This window comes from Piliocolobus tephrosceles, chromosome 10, assembly GCF_002776525.5.
Source record: "Piliocolobus tephrosceles isolate RC106 chromosome 10, ASM277652v3, whole genome shotgun sequence".
In the NCBI taxonomy this organism is placed as follows: Eukaryota; Metazoa; Chordata; class Mammalia; order Primates; family Cercopithecidae; genus Piliocolobus; species Piliocolobus tephrosceles.
This window is the reverse complement of record NC_045443.1, coordinates 279,479-299,376: the sequence shown is the minus strand read 5'-3', so window position 1 is coordinate 299,376 and position 19,898 is coordinate 279,479. Positions and strand designations below refer to the sequence as shown.

Genomic DNA, 19,898 nt, shown 5'->3' with positions numbered 1-19,898 from the left:
CTGGTGTGGTTCTGGAACTGGGGGTGGTGCCTAGCAGCGCATTTGTGAGAAGACACAGCCAGGCTTGGTATATGATGTGGTGTGTGTATATTCACAGGCATCGTGGAGCATATACACTTTTTTTGTATGTGTTGAAATAAACCTTACAGATTACAAAGTACTTTTTTTTTTTTTCTGAGACAGGGTCTCTCTGTGTCGCCCAGCCTGGAGCACAGTGGCACAATCACAGCTCACTGCAGCCTTGACCTCCCAAGCTCAAGTGATCCTCCCACCTCAGCCTCCCTTGTAGCCGGGACTACAAGTGTGTGACACCATGCCTGGCTATTTTATTTTTGTAGAGATGGAATCTTACAATATTGCCCAGGCTGATCTCAAACTCCTGAGCTCAAGCAATCCTCCTGCGTCAGCCTACCAAAGTGCTGGGATTACAGGCAAGAGCCACCGTGCCCAGCCAGATTACAGAATACTTTGACATCCTTTCTCTGCAGCCCTCAAAAGGAGGCAGGGCAAGCACAATTAAATCCCATTACAAATGGGGCAACTGAAGCTCCATTCATGGCTTGCCCAGGGTCACACAAAGAATGAATGGCAGAGCCCTGAGCCTGTGTGCTTCCCTCTGTGCCAGGCTGCTTTACCCGGGCATGGGTGCACCTTGTGCATGGGACATTTCTCCTTTGTTGTGTCCTGAGTACCTTAAGCCACTCAAATATTGCTCAGGTGGAGTGAGGGGAAAATGTTTTCAGGTTGTATTAGTCAAAACAAAATACCACACACTGGGTGACTTTAAAATCATACATTTATCCCTCACAGTTCTGGAGGCTTGGAAGTCCAAGTTCAAGATGGCAGTTGGATGGGTTCCTGGTGAGGGCTCTCTTCCTGGTTTGCAGACAGCCACCTTCTCTTTGCATCCTCACTTGGTGGGAAAAGAAGAGAGAAAGAGAGAGAGAGAGAAATCAGAGAGAGAGCGAGAGGGAGCGAGTGAGACCGAGAGACAATGCTCTCTTTTCTTACCAGATCTATAATGAGGGCCCTACCCCACAACCTCATCTAACCGTAATTACCTACCAAAGGCCCATCTCCACATGCCGTCACATTAGGCGTTAGGGTTTCAACATAAGAATTTGGGGAAGACATAAACATTCTGTCTACAACAGGAGTGGAGATCCATCTCTTCCTTACCTCTGGTAAGGGGACCACACGCTGCAGCCAGTGAGACAGTGGCATGTTCTGTTACAATTGGATCCAACCCCCCAGAAGAGGAGGCAGGGAAGGCGGACAAAACTGGGACAGGGAGAGAGTATTAGGAAGAGAGGAGGATGGCCAGAGGTAGCAAATAAAATATAAAATGCTTAATTTTGAATCTCAGATAAACAACTAATAATATTTTTTAGCATAAGTATGTCCCAAACTAAGCTTGGGACATATTTACGCTAAGAAATTCTTCGTTGTTTATCTAAAATTCAAACTAACTGGGCATCCTGTTTTAATCAGGCCACCCTAAAAGGCAAGGGCCAAAAATGCCGGAGTCAAGCCAACGGATTCCAGGAGGGATGACTGCTGGACTTTGGACTGATGCTCTTTATACATACTTAACTGTTTTAAAAAAGCCTCTTTTCTTTCTTTTTACCAGCTTTTCACTAGCTTTTTAAAAACTGTGGTAAAACATACATAACCTAAAATTCACCGTCTAAACCATTTTTAAGCATGCAGTTCGGTGGGATTAAGTAGATTCACACTGTTGTGCCGCCATCACCACCATTCATGTCCACCACTCCTCCATCACCCCAGCCTGAAACTCGACCCATGGAACACAAGCTGCCCGGCTCCGCCTTGCTTCCCCATTCCTGGCGACCACTGCTCTGTCTCTATGAATTTTGACTATTCTAGGCACCTCACAGAAGTGGACTCATACGATATCTGTACTTCTGCGTCTGGCTTCTCTATTTAATTCTTAAAGGGGGGTGGGAACTAAGCAGATCACAAGGGAGCTGCCCACAGAGGTAAAGACAAGGTGAGGTTTGCTGAGAGACGCAGGAAAGAAGGTCAAGGTGTAGGGCTGGAGGGCAGGGGCGGGCCCTGGGCCTGGGCTGGGAGTCCTGCCCCGGGGCGTACCCAGGCCGAGGGATGCCCGGAGGAGCCGAGGCTGGCGGACAGCTTGACCCTGAGCTTGAAGGGAAGGCAGCGAGGGGACAAAGGACGGAGGCCTAGGAAGAGGGTCTGCAGAGCAGAAAGCACGGGTAAGGGCGGCCTGGCGCTCGTAAGACAACAGATGGGAGCTGTGTGCACGTCGGGAGCTCGGAGTGCGCGTGAGTTCCGTGCCCAGGCCCACGACTCGGCCCGCCAGGCCAGCGCTCCCGGTCGACGGGGTCCGGGAGCCACGCTTGGGGAGGGCGCAGCGCAGGGTGAACGGCGGCGTTAGGACCCGGGGGCGCGGGCGGGCTGCGGCCGGCGGGGCTAGGACCCAGCGGCTCCCGCGAAGCGGAAGCGGCGGCGGGAGCTTCCGGGAGGGTGGCGCGTAGGTGAGGAGGCGTCGGGGCGGCGAGAAGTGGGGTCGTGGGGGTATGGCGGGGCGAAGTTGGGGACCGGGAGGGGCTGGAGGGAGGCGGAGGGGAGGCCCAGGACCCTTCCTGGCCGAGAAGCCTGCGCCAAGGTTATGTCGGGCGGCCGCGGCACGGTGCTCAGCTCCACTGCGGACGCCGCCGCTGGGCCCCGACCGCCCGGGAGGCGTCTGGGGCTCGCCCCGGAGCCTCCTCCCTGGAGCCGCGCCCTGCACCCGGCCTTGCCCGGCCCTAGCAGGGAAGCCAAGGCCTGTGGGGCGCAGGGACCCCGGCTCTGCGGGCGCCTGCACCTTCCCGCCCGGGCCGGATTCTGGGAAGCCTCGCGCGGCTCCTCCGCAGCTGCCGCCCGCCCGGAGCGCCTGGGCCCTCCTAGGGGACCCCACTTCTCTCACACCGCGTTGGGTTCCCGGGGCCTACTGCGAGGCCTCTAACTCGGGGAGAGACCCTGGAGCGGGGTGTGGGAGAACGGTTTGCAGGAAGGGCTCCGAGCACTCCGAAATTATAAACCGTGGTCCCAAAGAGGCGTGCGGTGTCTGCATTTTCCTGGGAGTGCGCAGTTTACACTACATTCTGTAAAGCCGTGCTGCTGTCCACTAGAAATACTGTGCGATACACATGTACAAGTTTTGTCGCTTAAAAAGAATTTGAAAAAAAACTTGATGAACATGGCATAGATGCAAGAAAAACACCGTTATTATAGAATACGCATTCGTGGAATGCATTGAAGGGTTGTTAACAAGATGGGTAGGCAGGAAATATCGCAGACCTAGAATGAATTGCAGCTACTTACTGTGGAACTGAGGAGCTAAGGTTTCTTATTATTAAACTCCCTGATAGAAGACGACTTCTGATAAAATTTTTCTTTTTGCCTCAACAAAATCAAGTGTGTGGTGAAGACAAACAGTTGGGGTGATGTGTACCAAAGTAAGGAAAGTGTTGACCACACACTAGGGGCTGGCTAGTGTTAGATTCCCTTGTTCTTCCCTCTGTCAGAAACAGATCTAATTTAGGTTTATATAAAGACAAAGTATCAAGGTAAGGTGACTTACAGTTGGTAGTACTAACAGTTTTTGAACTAAGATTTGCATTATTAATGCATAAAAACAAAACATCAATAAATAACAAAAAGCTTGGAATTCAGACAACAGATCCAAGTCTGGGCTTTATCTCAAGCTAGTGTTTTGGTGTTGAAACAAATGTTATTTGGTCTTTCTAACCCCGTTTCCTTATCTAAAATTGGGGATGATGATAAATTCACTGATATTAAGTGCTAAATGAGATTCTTGAGGAGTCAGAATGGTTCTAACATATGTAGGTATTATTGGCAGTCATATTGCAGCATAAGAAAATGCCATCTGCTGGATGAGGGACAATAAAAGTTACCTACATGATCATCGTTTAAAAGCTACCAGATATAGGAAGAAGGGGCCGTAAAATGATAACGCTATGATGATTAATTTTGATGCTTAGGTCAGAGTCCATTCTAGGACATCTCCTGCCCAAAAAGAGCAGAGACTCATTTCTTTGGAATCACAGGACAGTGAGAGGACAGAAAAAGAAAAATACTTAAGTCACATATGTGATTTCTAAAAGTAAAAGGAAACAGATGAAATGAGTGATATATTTTTAAATCCAGGATATCCCAAATATGGTTATTTTAGCATGTAATCAATATAAAATAATAAGAGATTTTACATTCTTTTTTTCTAGTCTTTGAAATTTGGTGCGTATTTTACACTTACGGCACATCTCAGTTCGGACTATCCACATTTCAAGTGCTCAGTGGCTGCATGTGCCTGGTGGCTACCATGTTGGACAGCACAGGTCTGAGCATTCATTCATTCCTGCCAGAAGTTCAAATTCTTAGCTTTAATTTTGAGTGTTTTTAACAAAGTGGCCTCTGTTTATCATTCTTTCTTCTAGTACTTCCCCAAAGATGATTGTACTCTCAGCACTCAAGACCACTTGCTGTTCCCCTACACACTTCTTGTTCAAGCTGTTTCTTTTACCTGGAATGCTGTCTTTGCACCTTCTTCCTGGACCTGGTTCGCTCTTGTTGCCCAGGCTGGAGTGCAGTGGTGCGATCTCGGCTCACTGCAACCTCCACCTCCCCAGTTCAAGTGATTCTCCTTCCTCAGCCTCCCGAGTAGCTGGGATTACAGGCATGCACCACCATGGCTGGCTACTTTTGTATTTTTAGTAGAGACGGAGTTTCACCATGTTGCTCAGACTGGTCTCGAACTCCCGACCTCAGGTGATCTCCCTGCCTTAGTCTCCCAAAGTGCTGGGATTACAGGCGTAAGCCACTGCGCCCGGCCGAGAGGCACACATTCTGCCAAGAGCTTTTTCCTGATTCCCCTGACTCCCGAAGGGATTTGTCGCTCCTTAGCTTTGTACTCATGGCTGAATTAGAGTGAATTTAATTTGAGTTTAGTTGTTTTTGAGACTGTCTCCCTGGCTAGTGTAGTGTGTTATTTACCTTTGTTGTGATCACGGCCTGCACCGAATAGATGATCAGTAGATGTTTGCAAACAGAAGGTAAACCACTCATCAGGTGTATTCGGTCCTATTTTTGAATGGGCTTGCTGCTTCCCTTTTGAGGAGATTTGTGTATGTACTCTTTTCTCACGCATGTGTGCGAGCAAACACACATACACTAACAAGGAATTCATCTGAAGATGTGCACAGGAAATATCTTGCATCTTTATCCCCTTTGCGATCTTACCTATGGGAGAACTGAGGCAGAGAAATAAGTTAGGACAGCCAGCAAACTTGCATCAGTATAAATACAAAGAAGAGGAGGGAGGAACATTCTTGAAAGAGGTGTTGTGGTCTCAGAGGGTTAGGCTTTTCAGTTGGCTGGGTATCAACTGACCATGCTTTAGTTATTTGATTGGAGGAAAAATAAGTGGGAGGTGAGGAGTCACTCCTGGGCCCTGATGAGTATTCAAGGCAAGTACAGATCTGGAAAGCCTGTATGCAAAGGAGGAACTCACTGCTGGAGAAAAGCTGAAGAGCAGGATGGTCATCTCAGATCATGAAAAGGGCTGGCCTGAGGAGGGCAGAAGGAAGGGCTGGGGAAGCCAGCAGGGGGAGCAAAGGAGTAGGCTCCCCCTGGGTGAAGATGTCGGTGTGGTATAGTATGTGAAATATACAAATCATTATTGGGAATAGCCACGTCTCAGCCATGCTCGTTCTCAGTCTGGAGAATGGGAAATGGAAAGGATCAGATTCAGAGACTGCAACTTACTCAAGGTCACAGCATTTTAAACCCAAGTGAAACCTCCTAGGCCCTTCATGCCACGCTCATCCATCCCTACCTACTTGTATTGCAACCAAGAGCCCCACTGTAGTGCCTAGGAGAGCAGGTCTAGGGCACAGTGCCAGGCCTGATTAATGTCTTCCTTACCATTTTCCAGCGAGGGGCTGTGATTAGGCCTATTTATAGGGGCCTAGTCTCTTAATATGCTGCCTGGCACATCTCTTGCCAATCAAATCAGTGCCGTCTGCAGTGTGATTGCTGCTTTAGTGGCACCAGGGAGAGGAGTTAATTAAACCCAATATAAATAGACTCTGCCCTCACTTTGCAATTCCAGAAGTGTTTTTCCTTCCTGTCCTCCACCCCCGCATGCACCTCTTTCCTCTTGGAAAGGCTAAGCTCTAGCCTGGGTGAGGAGGGCTGGACACTCATACCTGGAGAGTCACTAGCTACTGCCCAGTCTGTTTCAGGAGCAGGCCTCAAATTCCTCAGGGGTTAAAGTGGGAAGAACCCGTGTGTGCGCATTTTTTGTGCTTTTCCAGAACTGGGTACCATTTGGCAGTTCAGGCAGTCTCCCCCACTACCCCATTTCTACTCCTCTGTTTCTAGCCTCTTTTTTCCTCTGCAACCAAGGTTTCTTTCTTATTTATCCAAGGTGGGGAGCTGAACTGAGACAATGTATGGAAAGGGTGCCTGGCAGGCACCAAGCACCTTGTGGGGGGTCAGAAATGTTGCACCTTCTCTGAATTCCTCCATTGACCCTACAAATTCTCTAGTCCCTGGTCCTGCCCTTTCCCTCCCTCATTCACTCAACAGGCATCAGCAGAATCCCATCTATGTGCTCCTGGCCTCCCACCAAATGCTGTGTCCTCTCCTCCCCTATCTGTGCAGGCTGAAGCTGTGTGCATGGCTGGGATGAGGGCTGTGTTGTCTCAACACCACCCCGCCCTGTAGTGGGTGAGTGCGGGTGGACGTGGGTGGCTCTGATGCTCCGGCTCCCGTCCACAGGCACCATGACTCCTGTGAGGACGCAGCACTCCCTGGCGGGTCAGACCTATGCCGTGCCCCTCATCCAGCCTGACCTGCGGCGAGAGGAGGCCGTCCAGCAGATGGCGGATGCCCTGCAGTACCTGCAGAAGGTCTCTGGAGACATCTTCAGCAGGTGGGTGCTGCCATCCACCCCCACCTGATCAGAGGGCCATTCCCATCCTGGACAATCCCAGCAAGGCACCCTCTGGGAGCAGCCCCCTTGGGGACTCCTGGTCCTGGGGAACCCATCTGGCTTCCCTACGTGGGAGGGGCCTCAGTGAGAGCCCAGCTTGGAAGGTTTTGCTCCTGGGAGTCTGAGAGCTCCCTCCCTTCCGCCCCACTCAGCCTCTTGGTTTCCTGTGGTGGCTCTGCCCTCACAACTTACGCTCTTGCTCCCATTGGAGGGCCTATTCCTTCACTTTTTCTTGCAGCCAGCAAATATTTACCCAATAGTGCTTGTGTGCACGGCATTGTGGGAATCTCTATATATCCAGCCATGGATGAGGCAACACCTCTCCAACTAGAGCGCACATTCTGGCAGGAGAGAAAGACCTAAGTAACCGATCCATGATTCGTTCTTAATAATCGTTGTGACAAGGTCTATTGATAATATTTTGTAATCACTAATATTCATATAACATAAACCATGCACCACCATTGATTGGAGTGCATTTAACTCACACTTTATGAGCAGGCACTGCTGTCATCTCCATTTTATAGATGAGGAAACTGAGGCACAGAAAGGCTGAGAGGAGTCCTGGCCAAGTGACAGAGCCAGGATTCAAAGCCATAGATCATGGCCCTGGGTTCTGTGGGTTATTACCGCATCTGTTAGGGGGAGATGGGGTGCTGCAAGGCTCATCGTGGGAGGCCTGGCTTGGTCTTGGGTCAGGGAAGGCGGATGTGAGGAAATGACATTTATGGTAAAGTCTGAGGGTTGAGTGGGTAGGTCAGGAAGAATATGCCAGAAAGAAGCACATGAACTACAGCTTTGAGGTGAAGGACCTAAAAGGAAGCCAGCATGGCTGGAGCACGGAGTGGCCATTGAGGGAGCCGAGCTGGAGGGGTGCGGCTTCTTCTATTGGCAGCGCTGACCTGGCACAGTTGTTGGGCTCCAGTGACTTCACTCAGTGTTTATCTAACATAAGTGAGTGAATGGTGTTTGCTCTTTCTTGGCAAAGGTCCCAGGGGTTGTTTTTTGTTTTTGTTTTTGTTTTTTTTTGAGACGGAGTCTCGCTCTGTCGCCCGGGCTGGAGTGCAGTGGCCGGATCTCAGCTCGCTGCAAGCTCCACCTCCCGGGTTTATGCCATTCTCCTGCCTCAGCCTCCCGAGTAGCTGAGACTACAGGCGCCTGCCACCGCGCCTGGCTAATTTTTTGTATTTTTTAGTAGAGATGGGGTTTCACCATGTTAGCCAGGATGGTCGCGATCTCCTGACCTCGTGATCCGCCCGTCTCGGCCTCCCAAAGTGCTGGGATTACAGGCTTGAGCCCCCGCGCCCGGCCCAGGGGTTGTTTTATACACAGGTCCTGTCTTTGGCCATAAGCAGCCTGAAATGAGGCTTGGTCTCCTTCCCAGGATCCCACACCGTGCCTCACGTGATAGACCCCGGTGGGAAGCATGTGACTGCCTGACTCAGGTCCCTCTCGTGGTCCACGTCACCCCTGCTTTGCCCCTTCCCTGGTTGTCACCAGACCTGGAGCCCCTGCTCCTTCACTTTGCAACCTCCTCTTCTGTCACCAGCTGGGAACCCACCTCTTCCTGAAAGTCCCCCCACCCCACTGACTCACTGGCTTGCCCCAAACTTGTCAAGAATGTCCCTGTAACCAGGGGCCATGCACTGAAGTGGCTGAGGGGTCACCTTGGAGCTGATGCCTTGGCTCAGATCCGGCTACCCTGTTTGCTTCCCCTGTAACCTTGGGCAACTCAACCCCTGTAAGCCTCAGTGTTCTCATTTGTGAAGTTGTGGTAATAATGGTAGCTTCCTGGTAGAATTATTGTAAAGATTAAATTAATGAAAACATGCAAAGGAATGGAACAGTGCCTGGCACCTAGGAAGCCTTCAGAAAATGCTGGCTCTTCCCTGTTGATAATCTTGACCCGTACACTGCCTTTGGTCACCGTTCATGAACCTGCCACCAATAGTAACAGAAAGTGCCGGATGCACCTTTTGTGCTTATTGTTGTACTAAATGTGCCCAAGGGACGCCTAGGGAAGAGGATGCAGGTCTTTAAGAGCCATCAGCTCCGGATTGTGGCCACCCCGTGTCCAGCACTTAGAATGGAGGCCAAAACCATCCCTCGGAAATTGTGTTTCCTCGCCAAGACGGGGACTGCATGGTTGCCCTTCTCTGAGGGCAGCCCTGGATTTTTGGCATCTTTCCTTTCCCGTCCTGGTGTTTGGCACCTTGGAGGCAGTTGTATGTCCCCTGCCCAGGGATGGGATGAGGAGAGGGCAGGAAGGCGTTTCCTGGATGGTGGAGTGCTGCGTTCATTGAGTGTGGGTTTTCCAAGCTGCTGGCACAGCCCAGGGAGGGGTGGATGCCTCTCAGGAGCCTTGGGCCTGAGTCCTGGCTCCCTCACTTGTGGGTTCCAGGTCACTGCATCTATCTCTCCACCATGTGCTCCACCTCGTGCTGGACCTTAGGATACACCAATTATGTGGCTGACACTGTGTCCTAGAGGCTAGAATGGGAACACATAGGGCGAGCTTGATTGTTAATTGCTAGCATGAACCGCGTGGGCTTCTCAGGGTCTAGAGTGGAGCGAAATCAGTAAGAATTGGTGGCACACCTGTCAGAACTGCCCACACCAAGCTAAGCAAAAAGTAACCAATCAGTAGAGCAGCCTTTGGAGTAAGGGCTAAAATGATGTTATCAGGGCCGGGTTTTGCTTTCCTTCCATGTCAGTTTGCTGCTTTGGGTCTGGCTGCATTCCCAGACAGGCTGTGCTCTCGGGGTGGAAAGGTGACGTGACACAGGGTCAGTCCAGCAGGAAAGAATGCTCTCCCGTGTCCCCACTTCCTCCAGAAGGCACACTCACCCATCCCACCTGGCTGGGTCCTCATGTCTGTCCCAGCATCCATTGTTGGGGCCAGGGGACTAAGACACACCACTTGGCTCAGACTGAGGAGCTCTGTGGGCAGCCCCACCTGAAGCTCTGGGGCTAAGCCTGCGAGAGAGATGGATTCCCCAAGGGAAATGGGGCCATTGCTTGCGTAAAAAGGAACTAGTTGCTGGAGAGGAAAACCACGTGCCTACTCCACATAGGGCAGGCTCCTGGAGGATGGGGGCAGGGTAGGGAGGTGGCTGTGCAGGTTGCCCTGGTGGGGTCTAGAAATGGGGGCCGCAGGCTTGGCGAGAAGCCTCAGTGTGACTTGGAACGTGGCGTATGGTGGTCTGCGGGGAAGGCCAGCCTGCACAGTGGTGGGAGGGGGGTGCTTCTGCATGGGAAGCACAGACAGCGCTGCAGCTCCCAGGCACTCAGCTCTCAGGGCATGAGAGGCTGACTTCCCATGAGCCTGTGGGCCAGGCCTCTTTGAATGGTGCTGAGGGAGCTTTGCCTTGGTTCCTTTGTGTCCCCACCGTGCCATGGGAGGCTCCTGGCGGGGTGTGGGGCAAGGCAGTGAGTGAAGAGTTGGGATGAGTGAGTTAGGGCCCACGGAGTACTCAGGACGGGACTTCAGGTTTGATTTGGGAGTGTTAGGGAGCTGTGGTTGGATTTTGAGCAGGGCAGGGATGGGACAGAGAGTTTGGGGAAGGTTCTTCAGGCATCCGCCATGCAACGGACAAGAAGGGAGAGAGAGTGGGTGCCAGGGACACCCAGAAGCTGTTGTTGTAGTCAGGATGTGACAGGGATAAGGCTACAGACAGGGGACTTGCAAACAGGCAGGGCAGGGTGAGACATTCAGAAGAAACGACGACAGGAAATGCTGACAGATGGGGAACGAGGAGGAAGGAAAGGGAGAGTCAGTGATGACTGGCGGTGGAGTGGGGAGCACCGACACCTCCTCCTCCACTTGCCCCCTCCTGTGGCACTGGACAAGCATGTGGGCTTTTCATTTTTCATGGGCTTTTTTGGTGGGGATGCGACCAGCTTTGAATCTCTCCCCTTAAACATGCTCCTCCTGCTTAGAAACCTGCACAGAAGAGACAGGGACGGAGGATAGACTCTCTCCCCACCACCCCGTCTCAGGCCCCAGCACAGCCCGGCCTCTGGACTCAGTGGTGTCGGTGCCCAGTGGCACAGGCAGGTGAGCTCCTGGCAAGTTAACATTCCAGGCTGTGCTCTCTCCTCCTGCTCTGCTGCAGCTGGGAGTGTGCAGAGACTGGAGGGGATGACAAGCACCTCCCAGGCGCTCTTCAGCTGTGTCCTCCAGACCCTCCCTGCCCCCTCTTTCTGCCCCTCCATCTGTCCCCTCTTCACCTGGGAGAAGCCAGGCCCCCAAAATAGTGGGCCAGGTATGTCACCTGCTTTCCATGATGTAGAAGACAAGGCAGGAGGGAGTTGGGATGGCACGGGGAAGAGGAAGGAACAGACTATGTGTGGAAGTTTGGATGCCCGTCAGCCCCTGCCCAACCTCTTCCCCCAAGAGGCAGTGCCACTGCCCAGCACCTTCCCCCTGGGAAGGGCGATTTTCTCTGCAAAGCTCTTGGTGCTTTCCTCCATCTCTTTCTTTTTCCTTTTCCCCACCTCTTCCTTTCTTCTCCCTTTCCCCTGGTCCTCGCTTCCTCCATCCTTCCTTCTCCCCCGTTCTCTCTACTGATTGGCACCTGGTGGCCCCCAATGTTACACACTGCACTAGATCGCTGCATAATTACCAAGTCATTCTTAATTATCCCAGAGTGGAGAAGATAAAGGCGAAGGCAGGAGCCCAGGTTCAGGGTCCATTTCCCTGGGGTCATGACAGAGGCAGGGGAGGAGAAGCAGTGAATCTGGGTCAGGAGTGGGTACTCCCTGCTTCTTCCTCCCCAGCAGCCTCTAGGGGGACTGGTGTGCTGATGGTGATGGGCCGTGATCAGCTCCTTCTTACTTTCACAGTAATCCCGTGATGTAGAAGGGACCATTCCTGTTTTTGAGTGGAAGAAGCTGAGGCAAAGACCAGTTAGTGACTTCCCCAGGGTCACACGGCTGCTAAACAGATGTGAAATCCAGGCCTGTGGGATGTGGTGGTTGTTGATATTCTTTTCTCACTTCCCCAGGAGCCCTGAGTCCGTTTGAGTGTGGATGTGTGTCGTCTGATTCGTCTTTGACTCCCGCGGCCCCAGCACTGTGCTTGACAAACGGGATGCACTCAACTTATTGAGCAGTCATGGGTGGGGGGGGGGGGGGGGGAAAGGAGGGGGGGGGCGGGGAGCAGGAAAGCAAGGGATGCTTGGAGATGGTCCCCTCCAGGGCAGCTAGAGGAAGACGGACCCTTAGTGAGACCACACGCAGAACAGGCTGGGCGAGCCCCTTCCATCCCTGATACCCACAGAGGCAGCTTCCTCTGTAGTGCTGGGTGAGCGTGCCATAGCTACGGCTTCAGCACTGAGCTTGTAAACTGACCTACCTTGAAGTAGGCCACCAAGCCGAAGGTGTCTGGACCAGGAATGACAAACAAATGGCTCTCGTAGCACCATCCCCCCACCCTCAGGGTGGACATTGTTCCGTGGCCTGGCCCCAGCGAGGCCTACAGGCCTTCCCGACGCAGCCTTCCAGACCATCCCGCTAGTCCATGGGGATGGCAGATACGCTGCAAGCTTTCTGATCCTGAGTCTGCACTCATCCTCGGCACCATAGCCTGTGACCATAAGAGAATAGACTGTCGGGGGCTTTGTCAACAGGCACAAGTTCCTTAGTCTCATGGACTCTTGGCTGAGGAGAGAGCCCCAGGATCATGTCTCCACCTCCACCTTATCCAGGATTCGCCCTTGGGGTACCCCTGGAAGGCGCTTGTGAGCTGGAACCTAATTGCTCTGCAAAGTGATGCAGTTGTTTATTAGAATTTTTTTAAAACAGAACAGAGATCTGTTTCCTTGCAACTCTGCCCACTATTCCTGATGTCAGTGTACTCACTTCTCCACCTGACAGCCCTTCTGATATTTTTGATATTCGAAGGGAATGATCATATTCTCAAAGTCTTCTGATCTTTAGTCAGAGCATCCTTCAGTTATCTTCATGTGTCGGGAGTTTCTCACTCATCACCATCCTCATCACCCTCCCTGAGATGTTTGCTCATTTGTCACTTTCTGTTCAGCCAGCGGCTGTTACACATCAGGCCCCGTCTCAGGTGCTGGAGACATAGCAGTGAATGAGACAGACTTTGCAGGCTGCAGGCAAGTTCAGAGCCCTCTTACAGGGTGGATCCGGTTTAAAGAGACGTGACTGGCCAAGACTGGTGCCTGGCGTGGATTCGTTCATGATTCCAGGACTCTGTTTTCTGTGGTGCCTCTAAGAGAGTGCATGGTCCCTGCTGATTCAAAGAAGGATGAAAGGCAGAAGAGGGACGGGGAGCTGTGTGCCCTCAGATCGCATTGCCTTTTTATGCTGATTAGTATGTGTTGAGCTCCTACTGAGCTTATAGTTAACAGAAGCTTCCAGGTCTTTCTTCACCTGAACTGTGTCTAAATCAAGTTCCCTCTACCTTCTATATTTATGCACTTGATTTTTAAAACCTAGATGTTGGGCTTCACATTTGTTCCTTGTAAATTTCATCTTGGTGATTGCAGTCTACCCTCTGGCCTTTAAAAATTATCTGAGCCTTGATTCAATCATGCCGACCAGTTTACCCTTCCCTTATGTGCTGGCCCCAGTTTTCTAACCGGGTGTTGAATGAACTGGATGGACTCTGCCAGGTCCCTCTGTGCAAGGCTGGAATCAGTCCATTGTTCAACTGTACCCTTTGGGGCTGTGGTTCATTTGGCTCTGATTTTTCCTGTATGTTCTCAACCCCCATAGCTCCATCTTGTCTACAAGATTTTGTTAGAAGCCGTCAAAATCCGTGCTGACTCAGGATGCACTGTGCTGCAAGTTCTCCCCGGGTACGGCAGGCTAATAACCCTGTTACAAAGAGAAACGCTGTGCATTTCGAGCCGTGCTGGCCCCTGGGACTCACCGCTGCCTTTTCTAAGTGCTTACAGATTCTCTGTTTAATAATACATTCCAGAAATTTTCCAGGGCTCATTGTTGGGCTTGGTGTTTGCCACTTTGAGTGATCAGCCCTTCTCTCCTCTGTGGGAGCACCAGGACAGAGCAGCCTTTGTCCGTCCCCAGTCTCAGTTCCTTCCCAGTGCCCCTGTGGATCTCGGGTGCAGAGCTTATGCAACTTCTGAAGGTTGTGTCAACACCCAGGGGCAGAACGAGGCTGCCTTGGGAACTAGGGTAAATTAAAACACCTTGTGCTGGAGGACCCTTAACAGCAGATGAAGGCCTCTCCCCAGCCAGAAAAGATGGAGCACACGCTGGGTGGTGGCCCCACTTTCTCACTGGAAGGAGATGGTGCTCTTCTTTTTTCTTTCTGAGTTGTGGCCACCTTCATACCAGTCTGTCATGGAACACTTAAGCTGCTTGGGTGCCTGCTGGTACTCCCAGCCCTGCCATGCCTGAGCGCCCTGCACACGAGGAGCCAGGAGTAATCCGGGCAGACTCGTTAGGGCACGGGGACTCCTGGATTGTGAAATTGGCTCTCTGGGGGCCAAGGCCTTCTAAAGTTGGTGGAGGTGGCTTTGGGTTTTAGGGTCCAATTCTAGGCCATTCGTTCCAACCTTCAGAGAAATCCCAGCATTCCCTAGCCCAGAGTCTGCAACCCCTCTGCCACCCCACATCTTCCTCCTACCTTTCCTCATGAACCCCAGTTGCACCTCTGCCTTCTCATCCCTGTGCATCACACAGGCTCGCTCGTGCCAGGTGGATGCTGAGGCTGCTCTGAATGTGGAGTGTGGCCCTTGAGGGCAAGGGCTGGGTTCTTGGAGGTAGCGGAGCTACAGGGGCGACTGGGAGGAGGATGTTGTGTTACGTACACATCAGAGTTAACTTTGCAGTGAGAGCGGCCTTGCTGTGGTCAAAGAACATGGAAAAGCATGAGTGGGGTTATGTGCCTCAGAGCATCAGGCATCCGGCCTCGGGCACTGGGAGCCAGCCACAGGGATGTCCAGGGAAATGGCGTTCCAGGAGATGCAAGCACACAAGAATGCACTTGGTACGTCTGGGGAACAGCACGGCAGCTGGTATCACTGGCCCACCCACACCAGGGAGGATGGGAGCGGGTGAGGAGCGACACCACACAGAGCCTGTGGGCCGTGGTCGGGACTCAGGGTTTGCTCAGTGAGCCGTTCACTATGTGCAGGGGCAGTTCCCTGTCTGAATTTAGGTCCAGCCTTGCCAGTCCAGCCTCCGGTCTCGATTCCCCCTTTGCAGAGGCCACTTTGTCAGCTTCACGTGATCATGAGGGGTTGTGAAATGCTTGCCCCATCAGTAGCCGTGTGTGCACGTGTAAAGACCATCCTCAGTGTGCCCTGGAGGCTGTCCTTCAGATAGATGTCCAGGTGCTAGCACAGGGTCTGTCCCTGCTGAGAGTGCAGGGAACTCAGTACCGTCAGCTCCTCGACCCTGCAGGTCAGATGATCCTTGTAGAGACCACCTGGATGGCACCAGATGGGCCCTGGCAAGCAGGTGACCCTGACTTAGCAGCCCTTGCCTGAAGGCCTGGCCTGGCAGGCCTGCTATTAGGAGCAGGAGGTGTGCAGGGGATGGGGAGCAGCCCCAGCCTCTGTGATCTTCTCCATGGCAGGATCTCCCAGCGGGTAGAGCAGAGCCGGAGCCAGGTGCAGGCCATTGGAGAGAAGGTCTCCTTGGCCCAGGCCAAGATTGAGAAGATCAAGGGCAGCAAGAAGGCCATCAAGGTAGCCCCCATGCCCCTGTGTCCTAAGGCTACTGGGCAGTCCCTCCATTTCCCCGTACCTCTGAGGCTGCCCAGTCTCTGCCTTGCTGCCCACCTGTACCTTGGACTTTCCTCCCGCCCGGGCTCCCAACCCCACCCTCTCCTGCCAAGCAATCCTAGCCCCCTGAGCCTGTTGGGGCCCCTCAGACTTGTCCCTGTGTCCACAGGTGTTCTCCAGTGCCAAGTACCCTGCTCCAGAGCGCCTGCAGGAATATGGCTCCATCTTCACAGGCGCCCAGGACCCTGGCCTGCAGAGACGCCCCCGCCACAGGATCCAGAGCAAGCACCGCCCTCTGGACGAGCAGGCCCTGCAGGTCTGCTGGCCACGCACATAACATAGCCCGGGTCACACCAGGAGGACTGGATACTGGGGAGGAGCCGGGGCCACCATAGGGTTCTGTCCCCCAGAGGAGGCTGACCGGGATGGGGTGGCAGCTGATTAGGCCCAGCAGTAAATATTCACCATCCCTTGGCCATCCTGGCCCTCCCAGGAGAAGCTGAAGTACTTTCCTGTGTGTGTGAGCGCCAAGCCGGAGCCTGAGGATGACGCAGAAGAGGGACTTGGGGGTCTTCCCAGCAACATCAGCTCTGTCAGCTCCTTGCTGCTCTTCAACACCACCGAGAACCTGTATGGCCAGAAGGCAGGGCCGAGGGGTGTGGGCGGGAGGCCCGGCCTGGCTTAGTGGGGACCCAGGGCATCAGACACAGGTACAGCGCATAGGCCAGGAGCCAGGGGGTGACTGGGGTGGCTTGGCTTGGGAGGCCTGGGACCCCACAGTGCACACTGTGCCCCTGATGATGTGGAGAGGTAGGTCAGGAACATGGGCTCAGGACAGCAGGTGTCAGCTTGCCTGACCCCCATGTCACCCCTGTAGGTACAAGAAGTATGTCTTCCTGGACCCCCTGGCTGGTGCTGTAACAAAGACCCATGTGATGCTGGGGGCAGAGACAGAGGAGAAGCTGTTTGATGCCCCCTTGTCCATCAGCAAGAGAGAGCAGCTGGAACAGCAGGTGGGAGGGGCGGGGCAGGGGTGGGGACAGGTGCAGTGGCCGGGGGCCCTGCCAGGGCTCCTCTCCAGGCAAGGCTGTTGAGCCCCTTATTCCACCCATGGGGGGTGCACACAAGTTCTTGTTGGCTGCCCCTGCAGGTCCCTGTCACCACTCACATGTCCCTACCTAATCTTGCAGGTCCCAGAGAACTACTTCTATGTGCCAGACCTGGGCCAGGTGCCTGAGATTGATGTGCCATCCTACCTGCCTGACCTGCCCGGCATTGCCAACGACCTCATGTACAGTGCCGACCTGGGCCCCGGCATTGCCCCCTCTGCCCCTGGCACCATTCCAGAACTGCCCACCTTCCACACTGAGGTAGCTGAGCCTCTCAAGACAGGTGAGCTGGGCTCTGGGATGAGGGCTGGGCTAGGGACCTCCCTGCTCACATACCTTCTTCCCTAGACACCCCACACTTTGTGTTTCAGACCTAGAAGATGGGGTACTAGCAGCACCCCCACCACCTCCACCGCCCCCACCACCTCCCCCAGCTCCTGAGGTGCTGGCCAGTGCACCCCCGCTCCCACCCTCGACCGCGGCCCCTGTAGGCCAAGGCGCCAGGCAGGACAACAGCAGCAGCGCGTCTCCTTCAGGTGGGAGCAGCTCTTTGAGGGCACCTCATTTCTGGTGTGCTCTGTGCACTCAGGTGGATTTTCTGTGGGTTTGTTCAGTGGTCAGAAATCCTCGATTTTTTTGAATAGTTCCCATTTCAAATATCTTGTTCTACTTGGTCCATGAAGTAGTAGTTTTCAAGCTGTAGAGCTCTGGAATTCTCACCTCTAGGGCACAGGGAGTCTGAACAAGTGAGGCTCTGGGTTCCCCATTCCTAATTAAACCAATGGAAAGAAGGGGTCTAATAACAAACTACAGCAACACATTTTTCAGTGTCACTGAAATTACAACATTTCAGCTTTACTGTTATATCTCTCAGTCTATCCCTAGCATCCAGAAGTGGCACAAAACCCCTCTACTGGCTCATGTGTGCCACTGAGACTGTCCAGCTCTGCAGGGTGGGGGCTAGGGAGGGAGCAGGGAGTGTCTGCACACAGGATGCCTGTGCTCAGGTGGTTGCAGAAGTCAGTGCCCAGGCCCTACACAGTCTCCAAAGGTCCAGCCTCCCCAACACGGGGCTCCTCGTTTGAGGGAAGGTGCCTTCCCTCCCAGCAGGCTCTTGGCACAGTAAGCTTCCCCAGGCCTGCCTGAGCATCCTTTTCTCCTTGCCCTGTTCCCCACCTCCCAGCTCCAGTCCAGGGAGCTCCCAAGGAAGTGGTCGACCCCTCTGGTGGCCGAGCCACTCTGCTAGAGTCCATCCGCCAAGCTGGGGGCATCGGCAAGGCCAAACTGCGCAGCGTGAAGGAGCGAAAGCTGGAGAAGAAGAAGCAGAAGGAGCAGGAGCAAGGTGAGCGGGCCCTGGAGCCTGTGGTCAGAGGGCCTTGGGCAAGATTGCCTCCCCTCCTCCAGCCCTGAGTCCACTGGGTGTTTTCTGCCCACCCCTTGCCAGCCGGCCCCTGCTTCCCCTAGGGCATATGCTGGAAGCCCCGGACCGCCAACAGAGGTCCTCAGCCCTCCTGCCTGGGCCATGGCTCCTTCCTGGTTTGGGAGGCATAGTGGAGCTTTCCTCTCTAAGCGCACCCAGCTCAAACTGTGACAAGGAGAGTCTTCTTTGACTGCCGAGTGGTCCAAGGCAATGGTCAGCCCCTGCAGCCTCCTGAGATATTTTTAGAGACTGGACCTGAGGCCTCTGGAGGCTACTGATGATCCCTGCTGCGAACGCAGACACTGGTGTGATGCGATGCCTGCGCGTACGGCAGCAGTGCCCTGGGCACTGTGGTTTTGAGCTTGTACCCAGTGCTGCTTTTGCCTTGCTCTGTGACCCCAGGCAAGCTGCCTCGCCTCTCTGGTCCAGTTTCCCCATCCGTCAGTGCTGCACACACTGGTCCTGTCCCTGAGGTGGCTGGGATAGTGCTTCCCAGACATAACCACTTTCTCATTTGTGCCCGGTGCTGGGTCAGGGATAGACTGAGGCTCCGAGCTAACTGGGAAGCACAGTGGCCTTGAGGGCTGGGGAGTGTCCCAGGGGTGGGGACAGGGAGCCGGGGGTCACGTGTGACTGAACTCTTCACCCCAGTCTATGGCTTTCCCGTTGCAGTGAGAGCCACGAGCCAAGGTGGGGACCTGATGTCGGATCTCTTCAACAAGCTGGTCATGAGGCGCAAGGGTAGGAGGCAGGGCCGCCGCCCGCCCTGGGCTGGCCCATTGTAATTCTCTCCTGCCTTTTTCTTCCTGTATTTAAGTCTCTGGGGGCTGGGGGATCCAGGGTTTCCCGCCAACCACCCTCACTCAGCCTTTTCCCTCCAGGCATCTCTGGGAAAGGACCCGGGGCTGGTGAGGGGCCCGGAGGAGCCTTTGCCCGCGTGTCAGACTCCATCCCTCCTCTGCCACCACCGCAGCAGCCACAGGCAGAGGAGGACGAGGACGACTGGGAATCCTAGGGGGCTCCATGACACCTTCCTCCCCCAGACCCAGACTTGGGCTGTTGCTCTGACATGGACATAGCCAGGATAAGCCGCTCAGACCTGCTTCCCTGGGAGCGGGTGGTGATGGAACCAGCACCCAGCACTGTGCGGAGACCACCTGCAAGGAGCGGAAGGCTGGCCTGAGGCCACACGGCTGGGGCAGGGGCTTCTGTCTGCCTGTGCTCCACGGGGGGCGGCTCCACCCAGCCTGCACCAGTGTGTTCTCTTCTCTAAAGAGGCTTCCAGAGAAAGCAGCACACAAATCAATAAGGAGCTGAGCAGAAACCAACAGTGTGCTTTTAATAAAGGACCTCTAGCTGTGCAGGATGCAAACATCTGGGGGTCAGTGACTTTCCTCCTGCCCCTGTTGGTCCCTAGGCAATGGGGGCAGAAGATCCCAGCTGACCCGTTTCTCTGGGGTCAGAGGGAGGAGAGAGGTGCAGTCAGCAGGGGCAGCTGTTGCAGGTGGGAGGAATAGGCTCCCACAGAAAAAAGCTTTCAGTGACAGACACGGGGTCTCTAAAAATAGCCATGCTGAGAGCCTAATGGCCCTTGGCACCATTGCTGG

General features: G+C 53.9%; 1 protein-coding gene across 5 annotated transcripts; it reads left to right on the top strand.

The window, feature by feature from the left end:
* Window positions 1–1,829: 1,829 nt before the first annotated feature.
* WASHC1 (WASH complex subunit 1) lies at window positions 1,830–19,657 on the top strand. 5 transcript variants are annotated; one of them, XM_023182904.1, is made up of 11 exons: window positions 1,830–2,519; window positions 6,826–6,979; window positions 15,615–15,726; window positions 15,932–16,078; window positions 16,256–16,392; window positions 16,640–16,775; window positions 16,953–17,154; window positions 17,243–17,407; window positions 18,055–18,213; window positions 18,964–19,032; window positions 19,173–19,657. In XM_023182904.1, exons 2-11 carry the CDS (start codon window positions 6,831–6,833, stop codon window positions 19,304–19,306), a joined length of 1,410 nt encoding a protein of 469 aa, XP_023038672.1. In that variant the 5' UTR covers window positions 1,830–2,519; window positions 6,826–6,830; the 3' UTR covers window positions 19,307–19,657. The 5 variants fall into 5 exon arrangements, with proteins under 5 accessions (XP_023038672.1, XP_023038673.1, XP_023038671.1 ...); XM_023182905.1 differs by lacking the exon at window positions 1,830–2,519 and adding an exon at window positions 2,538–2,559; XM_023182903.2 differs by lacking the exon at window positions 1,830–2,519 and adding an exon at window positions 2,614–4,382.
* The last annotated feature ends 241 nt before the right edge of the window (window positions 19,658–19,898 follow it).

Coding starts and splice junctions, on each gene's coding strand:
- WASHC1 (XM_023182903.2), top strand. CDS start 4,349: ATGTGCCTGGTGGCTACCATGTTGGACAGCACAG. Junction 4,383..6,825: donor TACCATGTTGGACAGCACAG/GTCTGAGCATTC, acceptor TCCCGTCCACAG/GCACCATGACTCCTGTGAGG. Junction 6,980..15,614: donor TCTGGAGACATCTTCAGCAG/GTGGGTGCTGCC, acceptor TCTCCATGGCAG/GATCTCCCAGCGGGTAGAGC.